At 47.4% G+C, this 24732-nt stretch overlaps 1 protein-coding gene across 1 annotated transcript in view; it reads left to right on the plus strand.

Moving 5' to 3' along the window:
- LOC148454487 (complement C5-like) overlaps positions 1-24732 on the plus strand; it is a gene marked incomplete at its 5' end in the record, with an annotated part of 46585 nt that overhangs the window by 20074 nt on the left and 1779 nt on the right. Inside the window, 14 exons of the mRNA XM_088460912.1 lie at positions 1511-1606; positions 7466-7643; positions 9991-10196; positions 11715-11867; positions 12555-12617; positions 13713-13791; positions 14187-14250; positions 16762-16861; positions 19003-19077; positions 19160-19265; positions 19491-19577; positions 20732-20821; positions 21549-21632; positions 23284-23422. Of these exons, the coding sequence (XP_088317038.1) occupies positions 1511-1606; positions 7466-7643; positions 9991-10196; positions 11715-11867; positions 12555-12617; positions 13713-13791; positions 14187-14250; positions 16762-16861; positions 19003-19077; positions 19160-19265; positions 19491-19577; positions 20732-20821; positions 21549-21632; positions 23284-23422 (1520 nt within the window). The remainder of the gene's footprint in view (positions 1-1510; positions 1607-7465; positions 7644-9990; positions 10197-11714; positions 11868-12554; positions 12618-13712; positions 13792-14186; positions 14251-16761; positions 16862-19002; positions 19078-19159; positions 19266-19490; positions 19578-20731; positions 20822-21548; positions 21633-23283; positions 23423-24732) is intronic.

Below are 24732 nucleotides of genomic sequence, written 5' to 3' on the forward strand. Positions count from 1 at the left end.
TTAAATCGTGGATATGCAAAGTAGCACTGGGATAAAGGTTTTGTGGGTAATACAGTGCATGTGACATGTTTTGGCCAATAGGAATGCTGTTGTATAATTGTGGCTCGATTTTTGGTTGATTTTGGTGAATAGAACACATTTAGATCTTCAAATAGAACTTCAAATAGAAACCACCATCGAAATCAGAATGGGACCCAAAACCGACTGTTAGTAAATGATCTATTTTGAATAGAAACACTGTGGACAATTTTTTTTTGTGATGTTAGTTCTAATTTGGTTGATTTTAAATGGAACCAAAATCAAATTTTAGTAAATTTACCCATAGGAACCAGTGACATCACTGAGAATGCAGTTTATCTATTCACCTGGAGCCAGTGACATCACTAAGAATGCAGTCTATCTATTCACCTGGAGCCAGTGACATCACTGAGAATGCAGCCTATCTATTCACCTGGAGCCAGTGACATCACTGAGAATGCAGTCTATCTATTCACCTGGAGCCAGTGACATCACTAAGAATGCAGTCTATTCACCTGGAGCCAGTGACATCACTGAGAATGCAGTCTATCTATTCACCTGGAGCCAGTGACATCACTGAGAATGCAGTCTATCTATTCACCTGGAGCCAGTGACATCACTGAGAATGCAGTCTATCTATTCACCTGGAGCCAGTGACATCACTGAGAATGCAGTCTATCTATTCACCTGAAGCCAGTGACATCACTAAGAATACAGTCTATCTATTCACCTGGAGCCAGTGACATCACTAAGAATGCAGTCTATCTATTCACCTGGAGCCAGTGACATCACTAAGAATGCAGTCTATCTATTCACCTGGAGCCAGTGACATCACTGAGAATGCAGCCTATCTATTCACCTGGAGCCAGTGACATTACTGAGAATGCAGTCACCTGGAGCCAGTGACATCACTGAGAATGCAGTCTATCTACTCACCTGGAGCCAGTGACATCACTAAGAATGCAGTCTATCTACTCACCTGGAGCCAGTGACATCACTGAGAATGCAGTCACCTGGAGCCAGTGACATCACTAAGAATGCAGTCTATCTACTCACCTGGAGCCAGTGACATCACTGAGAATGTAACCTATCAATTCACCTGGAGCCAGTGACATCACTGAGAATGCAGTCTATCTATTCACCTGGAGCCAGTGACATCACTAAGAATGTAGCCTATCCCCCACTAGAAACTAGTGATATGACTCAAAGTGCCTCAGTAAGCTGATAGAACAGATATTGGTTCATACCGCAAAATGTCTTCTTCCATTGAAATTATATAGTTTGTTTTCTGACCATTGTTAGTGTCCAATACCTCAGTCTTTAGGGGGTGTTCCTGTTTGATTTAAGCCCTCTAAGAGAAAATAGTATTTTGTATGAATTATCTGTAGGACTCCTACTGTATGTCTCGGCTTTCTGCGGAATAGTCTTGATTACAGCATCATAAATGTGTAACTAAGTTTAATTTCTTATTTTCAAATTACTCTATTTTCAGGGAACGATCCCGAATGAAGCTGCTGAGAAAGCCCTGTACTTAACAGCCTATGTTATCATTGGAATTCAGAAGTCCATTCGCATGTGTAATATTCTAGTAAGTAGCAACATTCTGCACAAGTAACATATTGGAATCAACTCATGTGGTCATGTACTGATTACCTCTCCGGTCGGTCACCATTGGCCCAGGAAGTCACACTGGCTGTGATATCATGACTGGGATACGCAAGCATATAAATAATTAAATGTTATTTTGATGTAACTTTAGCATGCTGAAGTAGGCCTGAAAACCACCGGATGTAACCACTAATGCAGGGTACACACAGTCAGATATTCTTGACGATATGAACGATAACGATGGAAAAAATCGTTACATCGTTCATATCGTTGACATGTTTGGTATGCATCAACCAAGGATGCGCGTGTCCGCATGTCAGATAACGATATCTGAAGTTATCTGTGTTTGCAGTGGAACTTGGACGACTTTATCATTTAAATAGTGTCAGAAATCGTTCACTGTTCACCGTTAATGAGATCGTTGGTAAAATCGTTCAAATCGTTCATCGTTGTTCTAGCAATTCTGACCGTGTGTATGCACCAATCGGTATATGATGCTGCTCCTCAGGGAGCACTAACAGTGCATGGTTTCCAGGTTTCCTGCCAGGGTGCACAGGTGTATTCATTACTCACTGACACATTTTGAAAAAATCCACAGGTGGAGATAATTATTTAATTTGAGATTCTGCGAGGAGACCTGGGAAACAATATCACAGGAACTGGCATTTTTGTGTCACCCCCTCGGAGGCTGACACTTTAGTGACGCCACTTGTCACCATACAGCTTTCCCATGTTTGCAAAAATAAATGATGGTTTTATGCTACCAGTTTGGTTTTACCTTTAAAATGATTGCCGCTTTGAGGGTCTGATTCAGAGCAGGCCGCTATTTGCGCTCGCTCGTTCAGAAAAAGGGGGTGGCTATTTAAATTAACTGTTCGCTCTTTGCGGTCTGTTGACGCCTCTATGTCTGAACGAGCAAACAAAACATGCGGTCGGTATTTTGTAAAAAACGCCCCCTGGCCGCTCGCATCATACGTCATGTCCGCTATTTATTAGATTAATCGAGTACATCGAACAGCGTATGAACTGCTCGCTATTCTTGTGGTTGGTTTTTCCTACCGCAATCATGCGAGCAGTTCAGGCTAAAAGACACCCAACTGACGTGGTTGATAACGCTGCTTTGTTAATTATGCACACCCATTAAACGCCCGTTTTGACCATTTGGCACGCCTGCTTTCGGATCTCCACCCCCCGTTTTAAAGCACCTTCCCCTGTTACCACCCACAAACGCCTCATTCTGTCACTCAAATTAGCAGGCATTCGCTATATTGCGAGCACACGATTTCTGACCGCACTGACTGGTTCGCGCATGTGTACTAAAACCCATACGCATGCGCAGATGTGCGAACATCGCTCGGAACGAACGAGCGGCCGCTTACGAGCGGCTCTGAATGAGACCCTGAGTCTGGCCAATGTCCAAAATGCCCAGCCCAAAAGGCGCTTTTCCATCATAACTTTTGGAGCTGTTCAAAAGTTAAGCGTTTTTGGCACAAAATTATCAACTTAATAAATTTAACCTTTGGAATTCATATATTTCTAGATCCTTTAGCACCTTTATGCGCAGATTTCTGAAATTGGGAGGCCTCACATTCCCTTACACATTTAGGACCTCATTCAGAGTCGGTCGCGAGCGCCGATGCGACCGTAACCGACTCGCTGGTTTGGCCTGCGCACGCGCAGCGGCCGCACTGCGCGTGCGCAAGCCCCGGAGCGACAGGGAAACTCTGTCGCTCTGGAGCTCATTACCAAAGGGGCGGCTGTCGATGTTGATCGACAGCTGCCCCCGTTTGGTAGGTGGGCCGGGGGGGTGGTTTCAAAAACGGAGGCGTTCCTTTACGAACGCCTACCGTTTTGTGGGCGGCCACACTGACACCATCAGTGATGACAGTGGGGAGCTTCCTGCTGAAACACAGCAGGAAGCTCCCCGGGGCTTAAGGTTGACGAGACCCTACCGTAGGGTCTCGTCATAAGCCCCGATGCTCGCGATGGTCTTGACCATCGCGACCATCTCCCTTAGCGGTCGTTAGAGCTGTGGGTGTTAACCCACAGCCTAACGACCGACATGGAGGTGGCCGTTCAGGATGCAAGCGGCCGCCCTGTTTCTGAGTGACCGCTTGCATCCTACGACCGCCTCTGAATGAGGCCCTTATTGCCTATTCTAACAATCATAGGGCCTGATTCAGAGATACTCGTAAGCGGCAGCTCGTTCGCTCCGAGCGATGTTTGCCCAACTGCGCATGCGTACGGATCATTCGTTATACGCATGCGCGAACCAGTCAGTGCGGTCGAAATTCATGTGCTCGGAAAATAGCGAATGCCTGATAATTTCAGTGACAGAATGAGGCGTATGTGGATGGTAACAGGGGAAGGTGCTTGAAAACGGGGAGTGGAAATCCGATCACAGGCGTGCTTAAAGGTCAAAACGGGCGTTTTAAGGGAGTGCATAATTAATCCAGCAGCGTCATTGACAACGTCACTTGGTTGTTTTATAGTCAGAACTGCTCGCAAAATAGTGGTTGAAAAAACCAACCACAAGAATAGCGAGCAGTTCATACGCTGGTTGATGTACTCGATTAATCTAATAAATAGCGGACATGACGTATGGTGCGAGCGGCCAGGGGGCGTATTTTTCAAATTTACGTTCGCATGTTTTGCTCGCTCGTTCAGACTTAGAGGCGTGAACAGAATGCAAAGTGCGAACGGTTCATTTGAATAGCCACCCCTTTTTAGAAAACGAACGACCGCAGATAGCGAGCGGCTCTGAATGAGGGCCATAGTTACCATTGCAAGGAAGGTGATTCTGCAGAAGTGGATTTCTAAAAAAGCCCCTTTACTTGAAACGGTTAAGCTCATGTTATTGAAAACTCTTTATTTTGAGAGACAAGAAACACTACCAGAAGTGGAACGAGGAGTTTTAAGATTCTACAAGAAATGGGGGGCATATATAGAATCATTAGATTCCTTGTTTCAAAATCGTAAATTAGGTATTTTTAAAAATGCTAATTGGTTCCTTCTCAGAAACATTCAGTAATTCTATTCCACTAATTGTTGAACATCTACTGGAGATTACTTAAATTGGGTAATGTTTCCACTCCCTCCCATTTCGTTCCTATTTTCTCCTATTGTAGTTCCCCCCTCCTATCTTGTCTTGTCTGTTGGTGTTTAGTTGATTTAGTTTACGTTAAATTGTCTGTATCTTTCCTTTTTTTCTTTCTTTATCTTTGGAAGAATGTATGTTTCACATTTGATTGATGTGATTTATTATTACGTTAGTATAGTATTCCAAAGATCTATTATTATAAGCAAACTATACAGATCTGATATGTAGTATCTAATTTTGTATTTAAGTTTATACTATTTCTACTTTGAGACAAAATGACTAGCGGCATTTCTTCATCAAAAAATCTTCTGTACTCACCTGTCTTAGTCGTGTTTATGTTTCATGTACTTGTCATTTATATTGACAATTCAATAAAATAAATATTCAAAAATGATTGGCGCTTTATAAATACAGGAAGACTCGCTGTAGTTCCTGCAGTGACCACAAGGCGCACCCTATTACATAAGCCTCCAAGTCTCAAAGTCCTGCCACTGGCCTTCTGGCTTCGCTGCTTCAGCCCCACCAGGGTTGTATTCCCAGAGCAGCAAGGTGTGGTAACTCTTCGTGGATCTCACCATTACCTCACTCCACTCTGGCCCCTCCCTGCTGATATTCCACCCCCCTCCCGGTTATATAAACTTACCCCATTCCAGGCACAGTGGTTCCCAGGCTTAGGCTCCTTGTCGCCTGTTATATCATATAAATATAAATACACTATATGGACAAAAGTATTTGGCCACATCTGTTAATTATTGAATTGAGGTGTTTCAATCAGACCCATTGCCAGAGGTGTATAAACTCAAGCACCTAGCCATGCAGCCTCCATTTGCAAACATTTGTGATACAAAATGGGTCGTTGAAGAGCTCAGTGACTTCAAGCGTGGTATTGTGATGGGATGCGTGGTACTGTGATAGGAAGCGTGGTACTGTGATAGGAAGCGTGGTACTGTGATAGGAAGCGTGATACTGTGATAGGATGCGTGGTAGTGTGATAGGAAGCGTGGTACTGTGATAGGAAGCGTGGTACTGTGATAGGATGCGTGGCACTGTGATAGGAAGCGTGGTACTGTGATAGGATGCCTGGTATTGTGATAGGAAGCGTGGTATTGTGATGCGTGGTACTGTGATAGGAAGCATGGTACTGTGATAGGATGCGTGGTATTGTGATAGGAAGCATGGTACTGTGATAAGATGCGTGGTACTGTGATAGGATACGTGGTAGTGTGATAGGAAGCGTGGTACTGTGATAGGATGTGTGGTACTGTGATAGGATGCGTGGTACTGTGATAGGATGCCTGGTACTGTGATAGGAAGCGTGGTACTGTGATAGGATGCGTGATACTGTGATAGGAAGCGTGGTACTGTGATAGGAAGCGTGGTACTGTGATAGGATGCGTGGTACTGTGATAGGAAGCGTGGTACTGTGATAGGATGCGTGGTGCTGTGATGGGAAGCGTGGTACTGTGATAGGATGCCTGGTACTGTGATAGGAAGTGTGGTACTGTGATAGGAAGCATGGTACTGTGATAGGAAGCGTGGTACTGTGATAGGAAGCGTGGTACTGTGATAGGATGCGTGGTAGTGTGATAGGAAGCGTGGTACTGTGATAGGAAGCGTGGTACTGTGATAGGATGCGTGGCACTGTGATAGGAAGCGTGGTACTGTGATAGGATGCGTGGTACTGTGATAGGATGCGTGGTACTGTGATAAGATGCCTGGTACTGTGATAGGAAGTGTGGTACTGTGATAGAATGCCTGGTAATGTGATAGGATGCGTGGTACTGTGATAGGTTGTGTGGTACTGTGATAGGATGCGTGGTACTGTGATAGGAAGCGTGGTACTGTGATAGGATGTGTGGTACTGTGATAGGTTGTGTGGTACTGTGATAGGATGCGTGGTACTGTGATAGGATGTGTGATACTGTGATAGGTTGTGTGGTATTGTGATAGGAAGCGTGGTACTGTGATAAGATGCGTGGTAGTGTGATAGGATGCGTGGTAGTGTGATAGAAAGCGTGGTACTGTGATAGGAAGCGTGGTACTGTGATGTGTGGTACTGTGATAGGATGCGTGGTACTGTGATAGGATGCGTGGTACTGTGATAGGATGCGTGGTACTGTGATAGGATGCGTGGTACTGTGATAGGAAGCCTGGTACTGTGATAGGATGTGTGGTATTAATGAATCTCTGTTTGGCAGTCAGATGGGTGAGTCTGGGTTTGGCGGATGCTGGAAAAAGGTTACCTGTCTGACTGCATTGTGCATACTGTGAAGTTTGGTGGAGGAGGGATAACGGTATTGGGCTGTTTTTCAGGGTTTGGGCTAGGCCCTTTATCTCCAGTGAAGGGCAATCTTTACAGCCCCTGTTGGTGTAATGGTCAGGCCTCCATATATTTTTGTCCATATAGTCTGTCTGTCTGTCTATCTATCTATCTATCTATCTATCTATCTATCTATCTATCTATCTATCTATCTATCTCCTATCTATCTATCTATCTATCTATCTATCTATCTATCTATCTATCTATCTGTCTGTCTGTCTGTCTGACTCTGTCTGTCTATCTATCATCTCATATCTATTTATCATCTCATATCTATATCTGTCTGTCTGTCTGTCTGTCTGTCTGTCTGTCTGTCTGTCTGTCTGTCTGTCTGTCTATCTATCTATCTATCTATCTATCTATCTAGTATCTACATATATTTGCTTAGTGGTGGGTTTAAATATATTTCTGTATTCCAGGAAGTGAAGGAGGCATTAGACAAAGCCATAGCGTATCTCTCCAATGTCGCAGAGAACGCAGAGAGTACTTTCACGCTGGCGGTAGCGGCATACGCTCTCCAAATATCTGAGACGTCTCTCCAAAGCCAACACAAAGCGATGTTAAGACTAAAAAGGGAAGCCTTATCTAAAGGAAATGGTAAGCGAATGTCAGCGTTGCTTTGTTTGTTATGCTATATAATTAGCAGATAAATGTGTAACATTTGCAGTATTATCAGTGAGTCTCTATTGTAGTCTGTCATACTTAGAAAATGTCTCTGATTTTCGTTTTTGTCACTCTCCCGGCCACATCCTCTCCTTAAGGACAGACATCGGAAGCCGATGGTTAGTAACCATCGAAGTTTCAGATTCAATGGAAGCACTAGCAGGAATTCGATTGTTGCCAGCCACTGGATGCAGTTATACGATGGCTGGCTGTTTGGGGAGTACACACCACTATTCTGCATAGCAGAGCAGCGGGTGAGCAGTGGGGAGAATAGATATACATAGTGTTAGGGGTAGCCTGGGTGCAGCCCAACATCTCGGAGATTGCTGGGCACCCCCCCCCCATCACACAGTGATGTGAACGGGGGGTGCAGTGAGGCACTGCCCCCATTCCCAGAGGCTTTGCCCCCTTTTCGGTGAACGTGCAAATTTATGACTGCTTCTGCGCATGCGCACAGTATAACCATCGCGATGGTCACGATGTGATGGCTAGTTGCCATCGCATCGCTGGATTTGATGCCAGAAGCCTGGCAACCATTTGATGCCGGGCTTCCGATGTCCATCCCTACCTCTCCTCACTTGGCGCAATGCGGCAGTAATGCTGCCTATAGCATCCAGTGACACAATACAGCGGCGGGTGCGGCTGACGGAGGACAGAGGTGAAGGTGGCAAGGCGTATTCCCTTGTATACGTGGTTTGCAGATGGCCTCTGCTCTGTCTCTGCCTGCGGATTAATTTTCAAATCCCCAAGTGTCACAAAATCCACGTTGGTTGTGTAATGTGCCTCAGGGGGTGATGTATGTAACCTGAGGACAAGTGGAGATGTTCCCCACGGCAACCAATCAGATACGAGTTATCATTTATCTAGTACATGCTATAATAAGAATGCTAGAATCTGATTGGGTTCCTATGAGCAACGATTCCACTGAGAGAAAGGGGTGGAGGGAGCCCGGGTATGGGGAAATTTCCCTGCTGTGTGGATGGGCGCGTCACCATTTCCGCTCAACCGAGGGACTTGGAGATGGTAGAGACCGGGATTGTCTTATACCTATAATGGGACTTAGGCCCTGATTCAGACCTGCTCGCTAGATGCGGCCGCTCGCTCCCAGCATATGCAAATTCAGCTAAGTGACGGCATGGCAGGCGCTCGCTCGACAAGGCATAAGCACGCCCACTATGTCTTGGCGTGCGATCACTTTGTGTATGTAGACGCCCACCAGCTTGTCTTAAGATGCCCACAAGCGCACGTCATCTCCAGGAAGTGTATGCAAGCATCGGTACATCGGGTACCATCGGCAGCGAACGCAGTGCTTAAGGTTGCCTGTACCATGCCACAAGCACTGCAATCACTTCAGAGTGAAATCCCACCAAGTGACGTGTACTATGACGCTGCCTTTTACTTAAGCACGCCTCTGAAACGGCGTTGAGACACTCAGGCGCGCCTGCGTTCGCACCTCCATTCCCCCGTTTCCAGTGGTCAGCCAATGTCACCACCCACAAACGACTTCTCCTGTCACTCACTCTACTGGGCAGTCTATGCGCAGCGAGTGAACGCATCCCGATCTCTCGCATTGGTTCGTGCACGCGCATTGCGATGCGTACACATGCGCAGAAAGCGACTATCAGCCAGCTACGAGCGTTCGCATCATAGCAAATGGGTCTGAATCAGCTCCTAGGTCATCTGATTCTACAGGGCCATAACTAGGGGCGTTCAAGCATTGCCATCGCACAGGGCCCTTCAGACGGCATCGTCGCTGCCCCATGGTATCTGCACACAGTTTGCAGGGTGTCTGACCGTGCGGCGCAGGACCGCTCAGTCTCGTGTGTGTGTTGTGGGCATGTAACTCGGCTTCTGCGCTGATTCTCAACCTGAAGAAGAGGCCGGGATGGGCTTCCAAGGGCCAACGCATGAATCTTCAGAAGCAGTAAGGAGCCTCCCACAGCTGTACGGAAATGTCCGAATCAGCCGCCTTAATGTTGTCCGGAAGGGATCTGGCTGCTTGACCCAAGCGTTCAGTATTCAAATGATATCAGATTGTACAGTGAGAGCAGCCCTCCGTCATCGCATCTGATTGAGCTCCAGCCGAGTCCTTCCTTAGATCCAGGGATGTGCGGAGTTGTCATCTGATGGATACGCTGAAGCGGGTTTCTTATAACATGGGTAGCGCAATCTTTTGATATATCAAACTGTAAAATAAGACTTTGCAGCGAACACCCACCCTGTATTTGTTGGCGGAATTGAGTAGTCGCAAACATGTCAGATAAACCCCTTTCTCTTGCAGTTGATCCCCCTATTTATCGCTATTGGAAGGATACATTGAAAAAATTTGATGCCTCCGCGCCAGGCACTGAGACAGCAAAGATGGTTGAGACCACGGCTTATGCCCTGCTGGCTGTTCTGAAACGAGGTGAAAATGATTATGCTAAACCAGTTATTCGATGGTTGACAGAGCAGCAACAATACGGAGGCGGATTCTACTCAACGCAGGTAAACGGTTCCTCCCGTTCAGCCCACGACTGGTATTAAAGCGGGGACAGTTGTACAAGGGGGAGAGGCCGACTATACGTTGCCACGCTTTTACAGTACCATGCACTACGCAGTAACTTAGACCAAGCATTTGTTTTGGGCAAACGGTCACAGTTTTATTAAATCACAGCACACTTAAAAACTTAAAAACAGAGCATGGAGAGTTGATGAGCAAGGCTTTCGCATCATTTGTTAATAGTTGCACGTACGTACGTGCCTGGGGGGCTTGTCCGGCCAAACCTTGAAGGCCGCAACAAGCCGCTCCCCCTTGCCATCACATGGGGGTGTGTTCACCCCAACCTTGTAAGCCACAACAAGCCGCACCCCCTTCTCTCTGTTCACACGGGGGGTGTGCTCGGCCCCATCTTGACAGCCGCAAGTAGCCGTACCCCCTTTCTCAACCTGGGGACCAGCTACCATGCGCATACCCCCTTTTTTTGGCATGTCTCCTGTATGGCCCAGCCATATCAAGTTGGTGCCAGGTGTGCAGCCTATTTACTGGCGAGTATGCCTGGCCCTTGACTGTGACAATGGCTGAACTGGCTATCCCACCACCTCAGCCTTAAAGCTATTTCTTTCATCTGCCAAACATTTTCCTTTTTTTTATTTATCTATCATTTATTATTTTTATATACTGTATGTATATATATATATATATATATATATATATATAAAATTATTTTTTTCCTTACAAATGTCACACCAACAACCATGGACTTTAACATACGAAAAAGGCGCTAAGCTACAATGTTGCCTCCCTGTGCACCCTTGCAACTCACCCTAAACGCGGGTGTTCGCGTCCGACGCCCGGCTTACCTTCAGTTGTTATACCGGGCATCAGGCTCCCGGCGTAGGTAAAATGACAGGCGTCGGCATCTCGATGCTTGTCATTAGACCCCTGCCGGGATTAGACAGTCGGGAAGCCGGCGGGCGGCATTTCGACCAGCGGTTTCCTGACTGCATCCCCCCCTTTGATGCATAGTGTAATGACTCTTAGACACATTCCCTGATCCCCTTCTTAAGTTATGTGTCTATTGCTGGCACTGGCAGCCTGGTGTAAACAATGAGTATGAGGTCCGTTCATTATGTTATTATCGGGTGCCCCTCGCACCGAGTAGAAGTGATGATGAATAGACCCCTATACCCCAAGATGTAGCCGCTCTTGTGCATGTGACACTTCATTACATTACTATATTGCGTACAAATAGGGTAATATGACTTCAGAATGTATCAATAACTCTGTACAGCCATATCTCTAGGGCGCTAACAATGGATATACTGTAAGTGCATATACTGGTACACCCGGCCTATGTGTATGTATGTACACTATGTTGTATTTTGATTTGGACCACATACATGTAAGGCCGCAGTTTGATGACCAAAACATTACTTGTATATTCAGTAGGTAAAAATGCATGAAACTGTAAAGATGGCTGACAGGGAGGATAATTGACGTGCTTGTGACCGTTGTGTTTCCAGGACACCATCACCGCTCTAGAAGCTCTGACAGAGGTCGCCATCCTCGATAAAAAGTTGAAATTGGATATGGAAGTGAAAGTCTCTTATAGAAAAGCAGGAGACTTCCAAAGCTATCGTCTGACCGAGCAAGAACCCTTTGTGAAGCCTGTGGAGGTAATGATGGAACCTGTGGGAAAGTATTTGTTGCTGAAACAGGTGGCGCCCTCTGCCTGTCCATCCCGCATGCTACATTTGACCATGGGCGGCTCTGTGTGGGTCCTCCCCTCCTCTCGCTGGCGCAGTTCCCCACTAGGCTGAGATTACCGCACATGTGCAGGTCTACGAGATCATGGTGCCTGCGCCATTTTACCGGTGAATTCACTGTTGTACACGTCTTCGGGTAAATGGCGGCTGCGTCATTTTCTCTATGATTTCTGCAGTACAGACGCCAGAGGTGTAAGTATAGAGTGTGAGTGTAGGTTGTACTGTGTGGCCTGCACCTATTATAGATACACCTATGAGTGGCTCATTGCATAAACTTTTCGAAATGTACAGAGAAAACTATTATTCAAGTCAGTGGCTGATTTGCGCTGTATATGCCGTCATCAGGCTGTAATATCAGACTGATTCTTCTGCCCTATATACCTTTTGCAAATGAGGTTCGTGAGCAAAAAGTTATCCTATTGATGTCGAACACGTTGCTTGTGTGGTTTGACCCTTTTAGCCTTTGCTGACAGTTATACATTCCGATTTAGAGCACTTTCCCAATGAGTCATGTGACACAGTGACATCACTACACACCAAATATAAGTGATGACATCATCACTTGTGCATTATAGCTCTGTGTTTTCTTATTTGCAGGTGCCCCTTCCAGAAGATCTCACTATATCTACCAGAAGTTTCAGCGGTATTGTCACAGGACATGTATGTATTACAGAGAAGTGTATAAATTACAGGGAAGTGAATGAACGTTCCAACTCCTATATAATTAATTCTACAGCAGCACACGCACATTATAGTATAATTGTCTTGGGAGGCGGCCACAGGAAGTACTAAAAGTCATGAACTCTGTTCCATCTGCATCTAATGACATAGACTCAGCAGTGCCGGATTAACAACAGGCCAGCCGGGGCTATCGCCCCGGGGGGCCCAAACACAGGTGAACCCCCCACCAACATAGCGGCATCACCAGTACCAGACTGACTCCTGAGGGTGCAGGCTGTTGCAATGATACCGTGACAGGAGACATTGTTAGTGCAGATGGGAGGAGGAAGGTCTCAGGAACCACCATTGACATTGTATCATAATGTGAACTGGGGACACTGTAGCTTAGTGTGAACTGGGAACACTGTGGCATAATGTGAACTGGGGGGCACTGTGGCATAATGTGGACTGCGTCATAATGTAAAATGGGGGCACTGTGGTATAATATGACCTGGGGCACATTGGTAAGGGCCCCCACAAGTTAGTTGCGATGGGGCCCTCACGAAACCTTAATCCAGCCCTGGCGCTCAGTTTAATAGCTGCACCATTTCACCATATGACGCCAACCTACAGGACCATCCACCGCCACCAACCTGGCATCAGTTGAATCGTTTTTCTTGTTTAAGATCGGTGCATCCCTCCCGCACCCCAGACATTGGCAGACACAAAGGCCCGGTGTATAACGACTGTGCTGGCCCCAATTAAAATACTTTTATACAAGTGTTTAAATTATTAGGTCCACTAGCTATAGATCACCCATATACCGCGAGTCGTGGTGGGACCTCGCTCTGAAGTCACCTGTAAAGTAGACATGGTAAAGCCCATATTCCTGTCCGCTAAGATTCAGTTACCAATGAGACCCATTTCCATTAGTTTACCCTGACCTATCTGGTGGTGCACTGTTTATTATTTATATATGTTAGAAAATAACCGAGGAGCTTATAAGGAAGTCCCTGATGGGATCCGTCTACGTATTAAATATTGCTATTTACAAACCAGAAAAGAACAAATCAAACTGGATTTATGTCCTTACAGGTGCTGACGAAGTACAACATTTTCAGACCCCAAAGCAAATGCAGATTCGATCTGAAGATTGAGAGAAAAGCCAACCCATGTAAAGTATCACACGTTCATACATCCCGCTGCCCCCCGGGTGTTCCGATGGCCCATCCTGTGGTTAATTACGTCCATTCAGCTCCTTTGGGCATGCGAATGACTACATGGCTATATAGTTCATGGAACAGTTATTACAGTAGAACCTGCAGCTGCAGTTCCTCTCACAGCCTGCAGAGGCAGCGTTACTGTAGCATGCCTGGAATTGGGCACAGGCAGAGGGGCGGAGATTTAATTTTACGGTGCAAGATTATTGTAATGAGATAAAGGGGTTAAGGGTTTTTGGGAATGTTCTTTATTCATCATAATGATCCTAATCGTAATACATGTATCTGAAAATGTCCTCACAATCATTCTCTTCTAACTGCCACATTTCTCATTGTCCATAATGTTTAGTTGAAGAACAGTCGATATTTAGTGACGATACCTCCCAAATAATGCACCTGGAAGCCTGCGCGAGGTAAGCAGGTGTCACTGCTCAGTATTCATATATAAGGCAGCCTGTGCTCCTATGTGGGCAACGGACTGGTTTTAGGGTGACATATACTAGGATTGGGAATGTAAGCTGGGTGATGTTTTAAAACACAGAAACGCTGATCCTGAGTCGGCGTAAGTGTTTATCACTGATAATCACCAAATTGCACCAACACGATTCTTAGTAAATTTCCCCCTTAGTCTGGTTTACAATTGGGGATGGACCCCACACCATTTAAAAAAAAAAAATTGCCAGCAGATTCTACCTTCTGTGAAGCAAAGTGCAAACATGTCAGAGGCCGTTCCACCAACTCCCGTGCATAAGTGACTCGGCCCCATAGTGCGGGCAGCCATTTTGTGACTGTAAAATTTTTGTTATCTATGCATTAAGGAACCCCGAATCGCGTCAGTGATGTCACAGGCTTGTCATTGGCTGCAGTCACCTGGATGATTAACCCACAAAAATGGCTGCGCTATGTCCGTCGGTTAATAATCGTTATCTGACTTTCTGAAGAAAATAACGGTGATGTGAGAGTTAAACAGACCTCATACGTGTTTTGCACATTTCCAGTGGGAATATAAATATATTTTCCACTAGAGAAGAAGAGCTGATTACATCAAATCACAGATAATGCATTCAGCAAAGTTATGGCCCCAATGCAAAATCTGGAACTGATTTGTTTTATATTTACACAACTACTTCCAGTAAATCTTCTTTTTTCAGCAGATTTGTCCCAAAAGGGATTTTGTGAGTAAAAAAAATAAAAACTTTGGTTGTGAAAGATGCTTTGTTCATAAACGGGGACTTGGGAGTTCTAATAATTCAGGGAGTGAGGGGCGCTGTCTTGTGTATTATGGGAGGATAAGCCCCCCTCACTTATAATTGGCTTTGCAGTTACCGCTCATTTTAAGAGATGCAGGAAAACGCGTTTAGATGACGCCATTGCGGTGTCCATATTCTCACTGCAAAGCTACAGGAAAATAAGGTTGAATTGAAGCGTATTTGCTCTGAGAGGCCAGATTTCTACAGGTGCTAATTCATTACGGATTCATTGCAAACTGCTAATCCCTCATTGGTTGTACGGCGGAGAATGGGTTAACCGGTAATTCTGTTCCTGGAGACGCAGGGCCCACGCCTGCCAAGTTGGACAAGATACTGAAAATGTTTCTGGCCAGAGCGGCTGGAAGTGGGGAACGCTCTAAAGGGAAACCGTTATTTCAGCTCCTGACTAATCTCCCCCATTATCCACACTGACTCATAAAGGAGATATATGTGAGATTTAACAATCAGCGACTAATACTGTGCTATTAACAAATGCATTTAGGTATTTCTGGCCTCACATAGGGGCCCATTTATTAAGGATCGCATTTTGCAATGCGATCAGGGCATGCAGTACCGCCCATGATCGCATTGCAAAATGCGATCATACCGGCCGAATGTATGACCCGGCACATGCACGGAGACGTGCTCCGAAAAGAGCCCGTCCCTGCGATGTGGCCGGAGCGCATTCCGGGCTGCTGCGCATGCGCAGTCCCGCGGACTGCACATGAGCGGCGCCCATTGCCGGCGGAGGGATCTGTAAGATCCTTCCACCGGCTGAAAATGCAGTAAGTGCCCATAGGACACAGCGGCTAACGCTATCTGCAGATGGCGTTAGCTACTGGGGTCAAATTCCCGATATTGATACATTTGGCAGCATCGCATCCCCCATAGAAACCTATGGGGGCGGCGGCTGCCGGCGGCAATGGAGGGATCGCAGCAGGTAACAACACTGAGATGACGTCAAAAACTCATTATCTTTTACAGTAAGGGAATTTTATCCTTATATACATTATGCCTGTATAGCAGGGGTGGGGAACCTCAGGCCCGGAGGCTGTATAAGGCCCTCGGTATCATTTTGTCTGGCCCTCATAGCTTGTTTCTGCTAGCCTCATCTGGCAAGCATGGTGACTAGAATGGCACCCTGCAGCCAGAATCTATGCAGCAGTGCCACCAGCAGCGTCATTAGGACGCTTCAGACGGTCACACCCCTGCCCTTACAGCTCCCCGGAGCATCTTCAGGATGCTCCTGGCATTGCTGTAATCACTGGTGATTGTAGCCCCGCCCTGTGTGACATCATATGGAGGGGGCGTGGCCTGCATAGAATAGAATGTACACCCATGTGTATGTTACCTGCACTGACAGTTACCCAGGTAATCCTATCGCCGGACAAAGTGCAGTGGCATCATTATCCTGTACATAGGCGGCTGTATGCAGTGTTGTAGTGTGGGGCCATGGCATCGGGAGCAAGTGTATTCTACACACCCCTCCCCTCCCCATTTTGGAGCCGGGGTCCGGGGTGCATGTCACAGTACATTTCTCTGCCCCATGTGTAATATAAATAAATAGCGCCTCCAGCTTTCAATTACGCAAGTTTCATCCAGGTATTCCTAAAGTTTTAGTTATTCATTTTGTACAGTGACATCTGTAGTAAGCACCATTTCCTTCCATTGTAGGTACAGAGCCAAAGAAAATGAATTGCCCAACTCTGGCCAGGCCGCCATGGAGATCACGCTTGTTACGGGACTGGAAGCCGACGAAAAACAATTAAATAAGGTCGCCACCGGCTTGTAAATATATGTAGATAATTGTGGATTTTTTTGTGTGTGGTTTACATTGTAGGATCACAGACAACACTTTACTGCTACTGAGAATGAGGTGTCTCAATTGTCATTAATCGTGTTAGGGGAATATTTATCCCCAAAAATATCCCAAAAGTAATCATATTAAGGATCCACTGAGTGATGTATGAGCAGGGGACGCAGATACCAGAGATATTAGCTAGGTTCAGGGGGTATCTATAATGTGTGCAGGGTATGTGGTGTATGCCATACGCGGGCCCCTGGGGACTGCAGCAGATACCAGAGAGATCAGGGGGTATCTATAATGTGTGCAGGATATGTGGTGTACGCCATACGCGGGCCCCTGGGGACTGCAGCAGATACCAGAGAGATTAGCTGCGATCAGGGGGTATCTATAATGGGTGCAGGGTAGGTGGTGTATGCGAGCCCCTGGGGCCAGGGGAGCCCAACAGCACACCGTGCAATTATTTATTCAATACTTACCTCTCCGGAGTCCCGCGTCGGTGATGTCATCGCTGTACAAATCGTCTGGAAAATGTCTACCACGGCCATTTTCCTGGCGTTTTGCGCAGGAGCAGTAGGGAAATCACTGGGAAAATGGCTGCCGTGCCATTTCCCCGGTGACCTGCACATGTGCAGTAGACTCTGGCACAGACTAGTGCCCAGTGTCTACTGCCGGCCGTCGCGGAGAGAGGACGGTGACCCGGACGGAGACTGCACCCGGGCCCCCTCCTCTCTCAATACGCCCCTGGCTGCGGTCCCCCCTTTTTCTTTGCAAAAGCAGCTCCCATGGGTTATTATGGGGGCTGATAAAATGGTGAATTTACCAACTCTAGAATGCATAAGCCATTGAAGCCTCTGGACTATGGATCGCAATGGCAGCTCACACACACGTGGTCTGATGACTGCGCATACCTACGCAGTAGCGTGGCCGGGTCTCAAACCTGGAAGTAGTTATCTCATTTGCAAACACTTAATCACTTAACTACTAACACACCTCAGGGACGGGTTCCGGTAGGGGTCTCTCTCTCTGACAGAGCGCTCGCTCTGAATCAGGGCCATCCCTCTGAAATTAAGAGCGGCCTCCTGGCCGCTCGCATAGTTGTGGGTAACCACCCGCAGCTATCGCGAGCAGCCAAAATGATGGTCGCGATGGTCAAGACCATCGGGCTTGCGACGAGACCCTTGCGGTAGGATCTCGTTGCCGCAAGCCCTGGAGTGCTTTTGGCTCTATCAGAGCCAAAAGCACTCCCACTGACATCACGTGTCAGTGGGGCCGGCCCCAGACGGTAGGCGTTCCCATGGGAACGCCTCCGTCTGGGCAGCAACGCCCCCGGCACGCCCACCAAAGGGGGCGTGCTGTCACTCACCATCGACAGCACGCCCCCTTTGGTGCGAGACCCATAACGACGGCTTGGCCGTCGTTATTCGGGTCTCGCGCATGCGCACGATGGAGCCACCTCCGTCGTGTGCATGCGCACTTGGCCAACATCGACCCGCTTGCGAGCGCTCAGCGATCGTGAGCGGGTCTGAATTAGGCCCTCTGTCCCTGGATTTGGATTTTGTTAGATTAAAGCGATACTTAGATGCTGGTTCAGAGTGGACGCAGTTGCAGCCACTGGTGCGTATACTGGCGGAGTGGCGGTGGCGATAATATGCAAATTCTATTTTCCGCCTCCCCCTTGTGTACTAGCGTGTGCCGGAATGTGCAAGCCCTGAGACTCCCACTTTCACGGCCCATGCGTGGCGTAACACCGCCGGTGGTTCTGAGCACTCCACCATCGGCGCACCTTCGACACTTGCGCCAACCCTATGGCAGTTGCAGTTTATACATCCGAACGTGGCCTCCGTGTCTGCGGCTCTGCATTAACACAACTCAGAATAAGTCCCAACTCTAGTTAGATGCCCACGAACGCAACTAGATGCGAACGACTCAGAACTGCGCGCAGCAACTCTAAATGGCGAATGCGCAGTTTGGTAAAAATTGTGACATTTGGCGCATTCGGAGTCAGATTCCGGACCATTACCGTCAGTTCCCTCCATTATGGACACCGCGCAATATGACGCTACGCTTTCACCGTTGCTCCTCCATTATACATTCTTCTTTTTTTACAGCTCGTGTCGAGAGTCGATCAGTACGTTACGGAATACAGCATAGAAGACGGGAAAGTCATCCTCCATTACGACTGGGTATGGCGGCCTTTGATGGTGACGCGCGGCTTAGCCTCGGGCCGTTGCCCATAATGACCCTCCTTGTCTTGTGTTACCGCAGATCCCAGCTGATGAGTATATTTGCACTACGATACTGGTGAGGAATATGTTCAAAGTCGGCATGATGAGCCCCGGAGTATTCAAAGTCTATGAGTTCCACGAAACAGGTACGGCCAGCCAGATTGGGGGACACCGGGTGGTTATTCAGTTATGGCCGTGTCTCTCCAGCTGACATTTCCCATGATGCACCAAGGCTGTCTGTGCTGATATGAGTCAGTAGGGGCGGGTGGTAGAGCGTTGCTCTCAGCCGCAGCAGCAGTTGGGACATTTCTGCCGCACAATAATCTGTAGCTAATTCCGGGGGTCTCACAACCTCATCTCTCTTCCCTCAGATGAACAGTGCACAATATTCTACAATCCTTTCACGGACTACAACCTGGTGCGGGTGTGTACTGGAGACGCCTGTAGATGCATTGAAGGTACTTTACCATGTAACCATTATACAGTATTCATATCAACACCATGCCAGAACCCATGCCACCCAGGGGGTATGCAGTCGGGATGCCGACGGTCTAAATGCTGACCATCGGCATCCCGACTGTCTAATCCCGGTAAGGGTCTAATGACAGGCGTCAAAATCCCGACGCCTGTCATTTTACCTACTCCAAGAGCCCGATCAAAGGTAAGCTGGGCATGGACAGCCGCGGGGGGAGGGGTTATGTTAGGGGCTCCCGGGGGGGACTTAGGGTTAGGCTAGGGGAAGGGAGGGTTAGCGTTAGGCACCCCCTGGGGGAGGTTAGGGTTAGGCACCGCCTTGGGAGACTTAGGTTGAGGCTGCGGGGAAGGGGTGGTTAGGTTTAGGCACTTAGAGGGGGGTTAGGGTTAGGCACTTGGGAGGGGGGTTAGTGTTAGGCACCCCTAAGGGGGGGTTAGGGTTAGGGGTGGTTAGGTGAGGTTACTTTATACTTACCTTAGCTGCTGTCGGGATCTTCACTGGTGTTGGTCTTCCGGCGTCGGGATTTGAACCGTCGGACATGCGTCCATCGGTAAATCATACCGATTCCCCCAGGGGTGATACCGTCCTTTGAGCTTTACTATGGCACAAACCGTATATTATTATTAATTATTATTATTATTATTATTATTATTATGAAAACACCCCATAAGGAAAATCATGAACATACAGTAACACTTAACTTTTCTTTTTGCCAGGCCTGTCTCCAATTATATATATATAAAGTCCTCCTTAGGGTGGCACTCCCATGTATGAAAAATACTGTAGCAGGTGCCCTCCAAGAAAAGGTCAACCGAAGATGACCTCTCATGTACACGTCCACACAGGCGGCACTTTGTCCTCCAAATATAACAATACAAGAGGTGAAATGTATACACCAATGTATATACCAATGTTATACGTTACACCTCTTGTATTGTTATATTTGGAGGACAGAGTGCCGCCTGTGTGGACGTGTATATATATATATATATGTTTGGTCCTGTACGTTTATACTGTAACAGCCGCAGTGATGTGTGATACTGTACATAAGATATAACACTGTCAGACGTGAGGGTGCAGATAATACAGTATCTGTTTCTGACACATTGTAACAATTAATGTCTCCTCTACGTACAGGTGAATGCCCCAAACTGAAGACTAAATTGGATCAGGGGACAACAATAGAGGACAGAAAGAGCGTTGCGTGCAAGAGCGACATCGTATACGGTGAGAGAACCTGATCAGTAACATACGGCTCTATAATAATATATATTATTCTCAGCCTGGTGACCAGAGAGGAAATATAAAACTTGGACACGGCATGACGGAGCACAGGTAATAAGTAGCATCTGCAGCCAGAAGTTCCCAGTAAAAGTTGCAGGAGGGCGCGCTCAAACCAATATGTTAAAATCGTCTGCGTTGCGCCTATTCCCCAGCACTGTGATGCTCCCGTCCCATCATATTTTTTAAACCTGGTACAACTTTTTCCTTAGGCTGTGGTCTGATTTTATAAATGCAGCTATTGACCACTATAGAGCAGCTATCTCAGGGCAGGAGGTTTGTGTAACTTTTATGTTATTACTAGTCACTTAGGCCGGGTACACACTAGATGACCTGGCAATCTTGCCGTTGCTCGGGGTGATTTACCTTTGCCCCGGACCATGCAAGATTGCCGGTACACACTAGAAGATGTAATGAACGGCGGAACGATCACTTGTTACGTCCTTCATTATACTACACAGCCCCGCAGGCGATAACTTCTGATCAGCCGATCAGAAGGTGAGATGGAGGATGCACGGGAGCGCGCAATAGACGATGCGGACGATTTGTCCTCCCAATTTGTCTAAAATCAGCAAATCGTCCATTTTAGAGTCTAGTGTGTACCCGGACTTACACCCGGGCACAAAGTTGGGTTTCTGAGAACGTAGCAGTTACCTTGTCATCTCCCTTACAGCTTGTCAAGTGCAGATCGTGAAGTCGGAAGAAGATGGCGACTTTGTGAAATACACAGCGAAAATTCTTAAGCTCTTTAATAAAGGTATGAGCCATAAGCAGGAACAAGGGTCCGAAGCTGAGAGGCCGGTTATACTAAACAGGGGGTTTGGGTGCAGAAATCTGACCGAGAATTAGAGATGAGCCTTTTGGTTTTGGCTCGGTTACGTTCGGATCTGAAAAACTAATCTTATTAGCTATCCGGCTATCACGTGTTTTGGATAGCCCATATAAATCCGAACTTACGCTAATTTGATGGAAAAGAACGGAGTAAGGGCCTGATTCAGACCCGGACGGTAAGCTGCGCTCGCTCGCATCGAGCGATTTTTCGCAATCTGTGCATGCATATGAGTCGCAATGCGCGTGGACGAACCAGTCATTGCGTTCGGAAAGTGCTCGCCCGTAGCCCGCAGTCGGGCCGCTACTTTGAGTGACAGACAGCGCCGTTTGTGGGTGGTAACAGGGGAAGGTGCTTAAAAACGGGGGTGTGGTTGTGCGAACGCAGGCGTGCCCGACCGTCAGAAGGGCGTTTAATGGGCGTGCATAATTAGCAAAGTAGCGTCATTACACACGTGACTGGGTTGTATCTTAGCCTGAACTGCTCGCAATGTTGTGGTGGGAAAAGGCTACCACAAGCGCTGCGAGCAGCTCCGATGGCTCTCGATGTTCCCGATTACTCCTACAACTGCCGGAGATGACGTGTGTTGCGAGTGGCAAAGGGGCGTCTTTATACAGGCGCGAGGGCATAGTGCGGACGCTCGCTATTACTTAGTGGGCGGCTTTACGCGACGCAGTGCAAGCACATGATTTAAATAGCCGGCCCCTGTTAGCCAGCGAGCGTACGCTCATAGCGTCCGGTCTGAATCAGGCCCTAAGGCTGAACCGCTTATCTCTATAGAGAATAATTACAAATTGAAAAAAATTTGTTTTAAGGGGATTACAGTATCGTGGAAACGCAAATAATGGAAAATGAGTTTCCACCCGGTCAGACCCTTTGTGACACAACCTGAACAGTGCAATCGCCTAACATGGCCTTAAAATAGGAAACTGGTGGTCTCATCCACTTCTATTTCTCCTAAATAAACTATACGCCGCTGTGGTACCTTTATATGTTTTCCTTCAGTGGCGGAAATACACGAAGAGGGGGAATTAAATTCAGAACGATGACCGTGACGCGTGACCAGCCTCCTGAACGGTTGGGACGGAGGCTCTTCGTCACCAGTAGTTTTGATTATTTTCCCTCATAGTCCATAGAGGTGCACAGGAAAATTAACCATGTTTGGCTACCGGGAATATATGGCAATGTGCACAGCCTAACATAGCCCTGAATTGATATACCCCCTAGTCCTCTATGAAATATGCCAGGGAGTTGGAATATATAAGATAATGCTGGTTTCCCACTGCATAACCGTTCAGCCCATTTGTGGGTGGGGATACATTTACATGACCCCCTTCTCCACCTCTTCCATTTTGTTTAAACCGTTATGTCTCGTAAAAAGAATTCTATCATTTTGTTCATGGATCGGCGTTCCCCTGATCCAGCCAATCCACCCCTCTATGGGAAGAGGCAGAACTGGGCAGACCTGAAGCCGCCATGGAATGTCAGGGGCAAGGCGCACGCAATGCCTGAGGGAACCTGCAACCCTCTGTACCCCTACATGTGTCTATACCATGTTCTATGCTTATTTCACATCCAGGCAAGTCGTCCGTGAGAGTCAACAAACACATCCGCTACATTAAGAAGAAGATGTGCACAGACTTTATTATAGATGAGGGACAACAATATCTGTTTATGGGGAAGGAAGGCACCCAGATCCGAGATGACCCAGATATTCAGTAAGTGACACTAGTATTAACTATTCTATATGATGTCACGTTAGTATTGAGTATATATATATATATATATATATATATATATATCTTCAATAAAGACTTTTTACATTATACTGGTGAGCACAGCCACCGTGTCTTTGCGCGTGCTAATATATGCTAAAGCCGCAAGAGGGGTCTTAAGTAAAAACGCGCCCACAGCCGACTTCGCTGATCCGCTGCATCGGACCAACTGCGTGACCATCGGACATCTGTGTAACCCTCAGCTTAGTCAGGATGTCCGGCAAAATCACGCGGCCGGGGCCAGTGAAGCTGCATCCAAGGATGCAGCCACTGGCTTGAGCACGCCCAGCAAACGGGGCCGACACCCCTCCCGACTTCTGTAACGCCCACCGTCGCTGCACCCAAACGCCAGCCGACTGATTACATGCTCACATTTTTTGGTGACCATGTAGAAATGAGGTAAGATAGTGTAATACTGCGGCGTTATTATACTGTATTATTATTCAGGATATAAAAAAGGGGTGTAGTTGGTATTACCGCCGTCCGCATAGCCGGAGGTTCAAATCCCGACAGCGGAAGCCCGGCAGGGGCGAAGATCCCGATCGCTAATTAAGGTAAGTGCTGCTAACCCTACTCCCTACCCTAACCCTTCCTTAGGGGTGCCTAACCCTAACCTCCCCCTAGTACCTAACCCTAACCCCCCTCTAAGTGCCTAAACCTAACCTCCCCCTAGTACCTAACCCTAACCCCCCTCTAAGTGCCTAAACCTAACCTCCCCTTCCCCGCAGTCTAAAGTCTCCCAGGGGGGTGCCTAACCCTAACCTCCCCCCGGGGGATGCCTAACCCTAACCCCCCCCAGGGGGGTGCCTAACCCTAATTTCCCCCAGGAGCCCTAAAACCTAATCCCCCCGGCTGTCCGCTCCCGGTGCCCGGCTTACCTTCGTACCGACGTAGGTCTACTGACAGGCATCGGGATTTCGACGCCTGTGATTAGTACCTTGCCGGGATTAGACAGTCGGGAAGCCGGCAGTCAGCATTTAGACCGTCGGCTTCCTAACTACATCCCATAAAAAAGCACATTAACAAATAAACATCGTCTCTAGGGGACAGTCTGGGAGCTCACTTTCCGCTGCTATTGGCTATATAGGTTCTGAGAATAAATCACAAAACACATTGTCGAATGAAGAGTTACATGCCCACAGTACATTCCTCTTTTGTGCAAATACCCCTTTGCCGTCCATTTGCCCGTCAAGTAATGCCCTTCCACCCAATACTGAGAAAAGCCTAAAGGGGGCATCCACTACACGATTTTA

The sequence above is a fragment of the Taudactylus pleione genome, unplaced genomic scaffold (assembly GCF_031769625.1).
Source record: "Taudactylus pleione unplaced genomic scaffold, aTauple2 ptg000988l, whole genome shotgun sequence".
NCBI classification, from domain to species: Eukaryota; Metazoa; Chordata; class Amphibia; order Anura; family Myobatrachidae; genus Taudactylus; species Taudactylus pleione.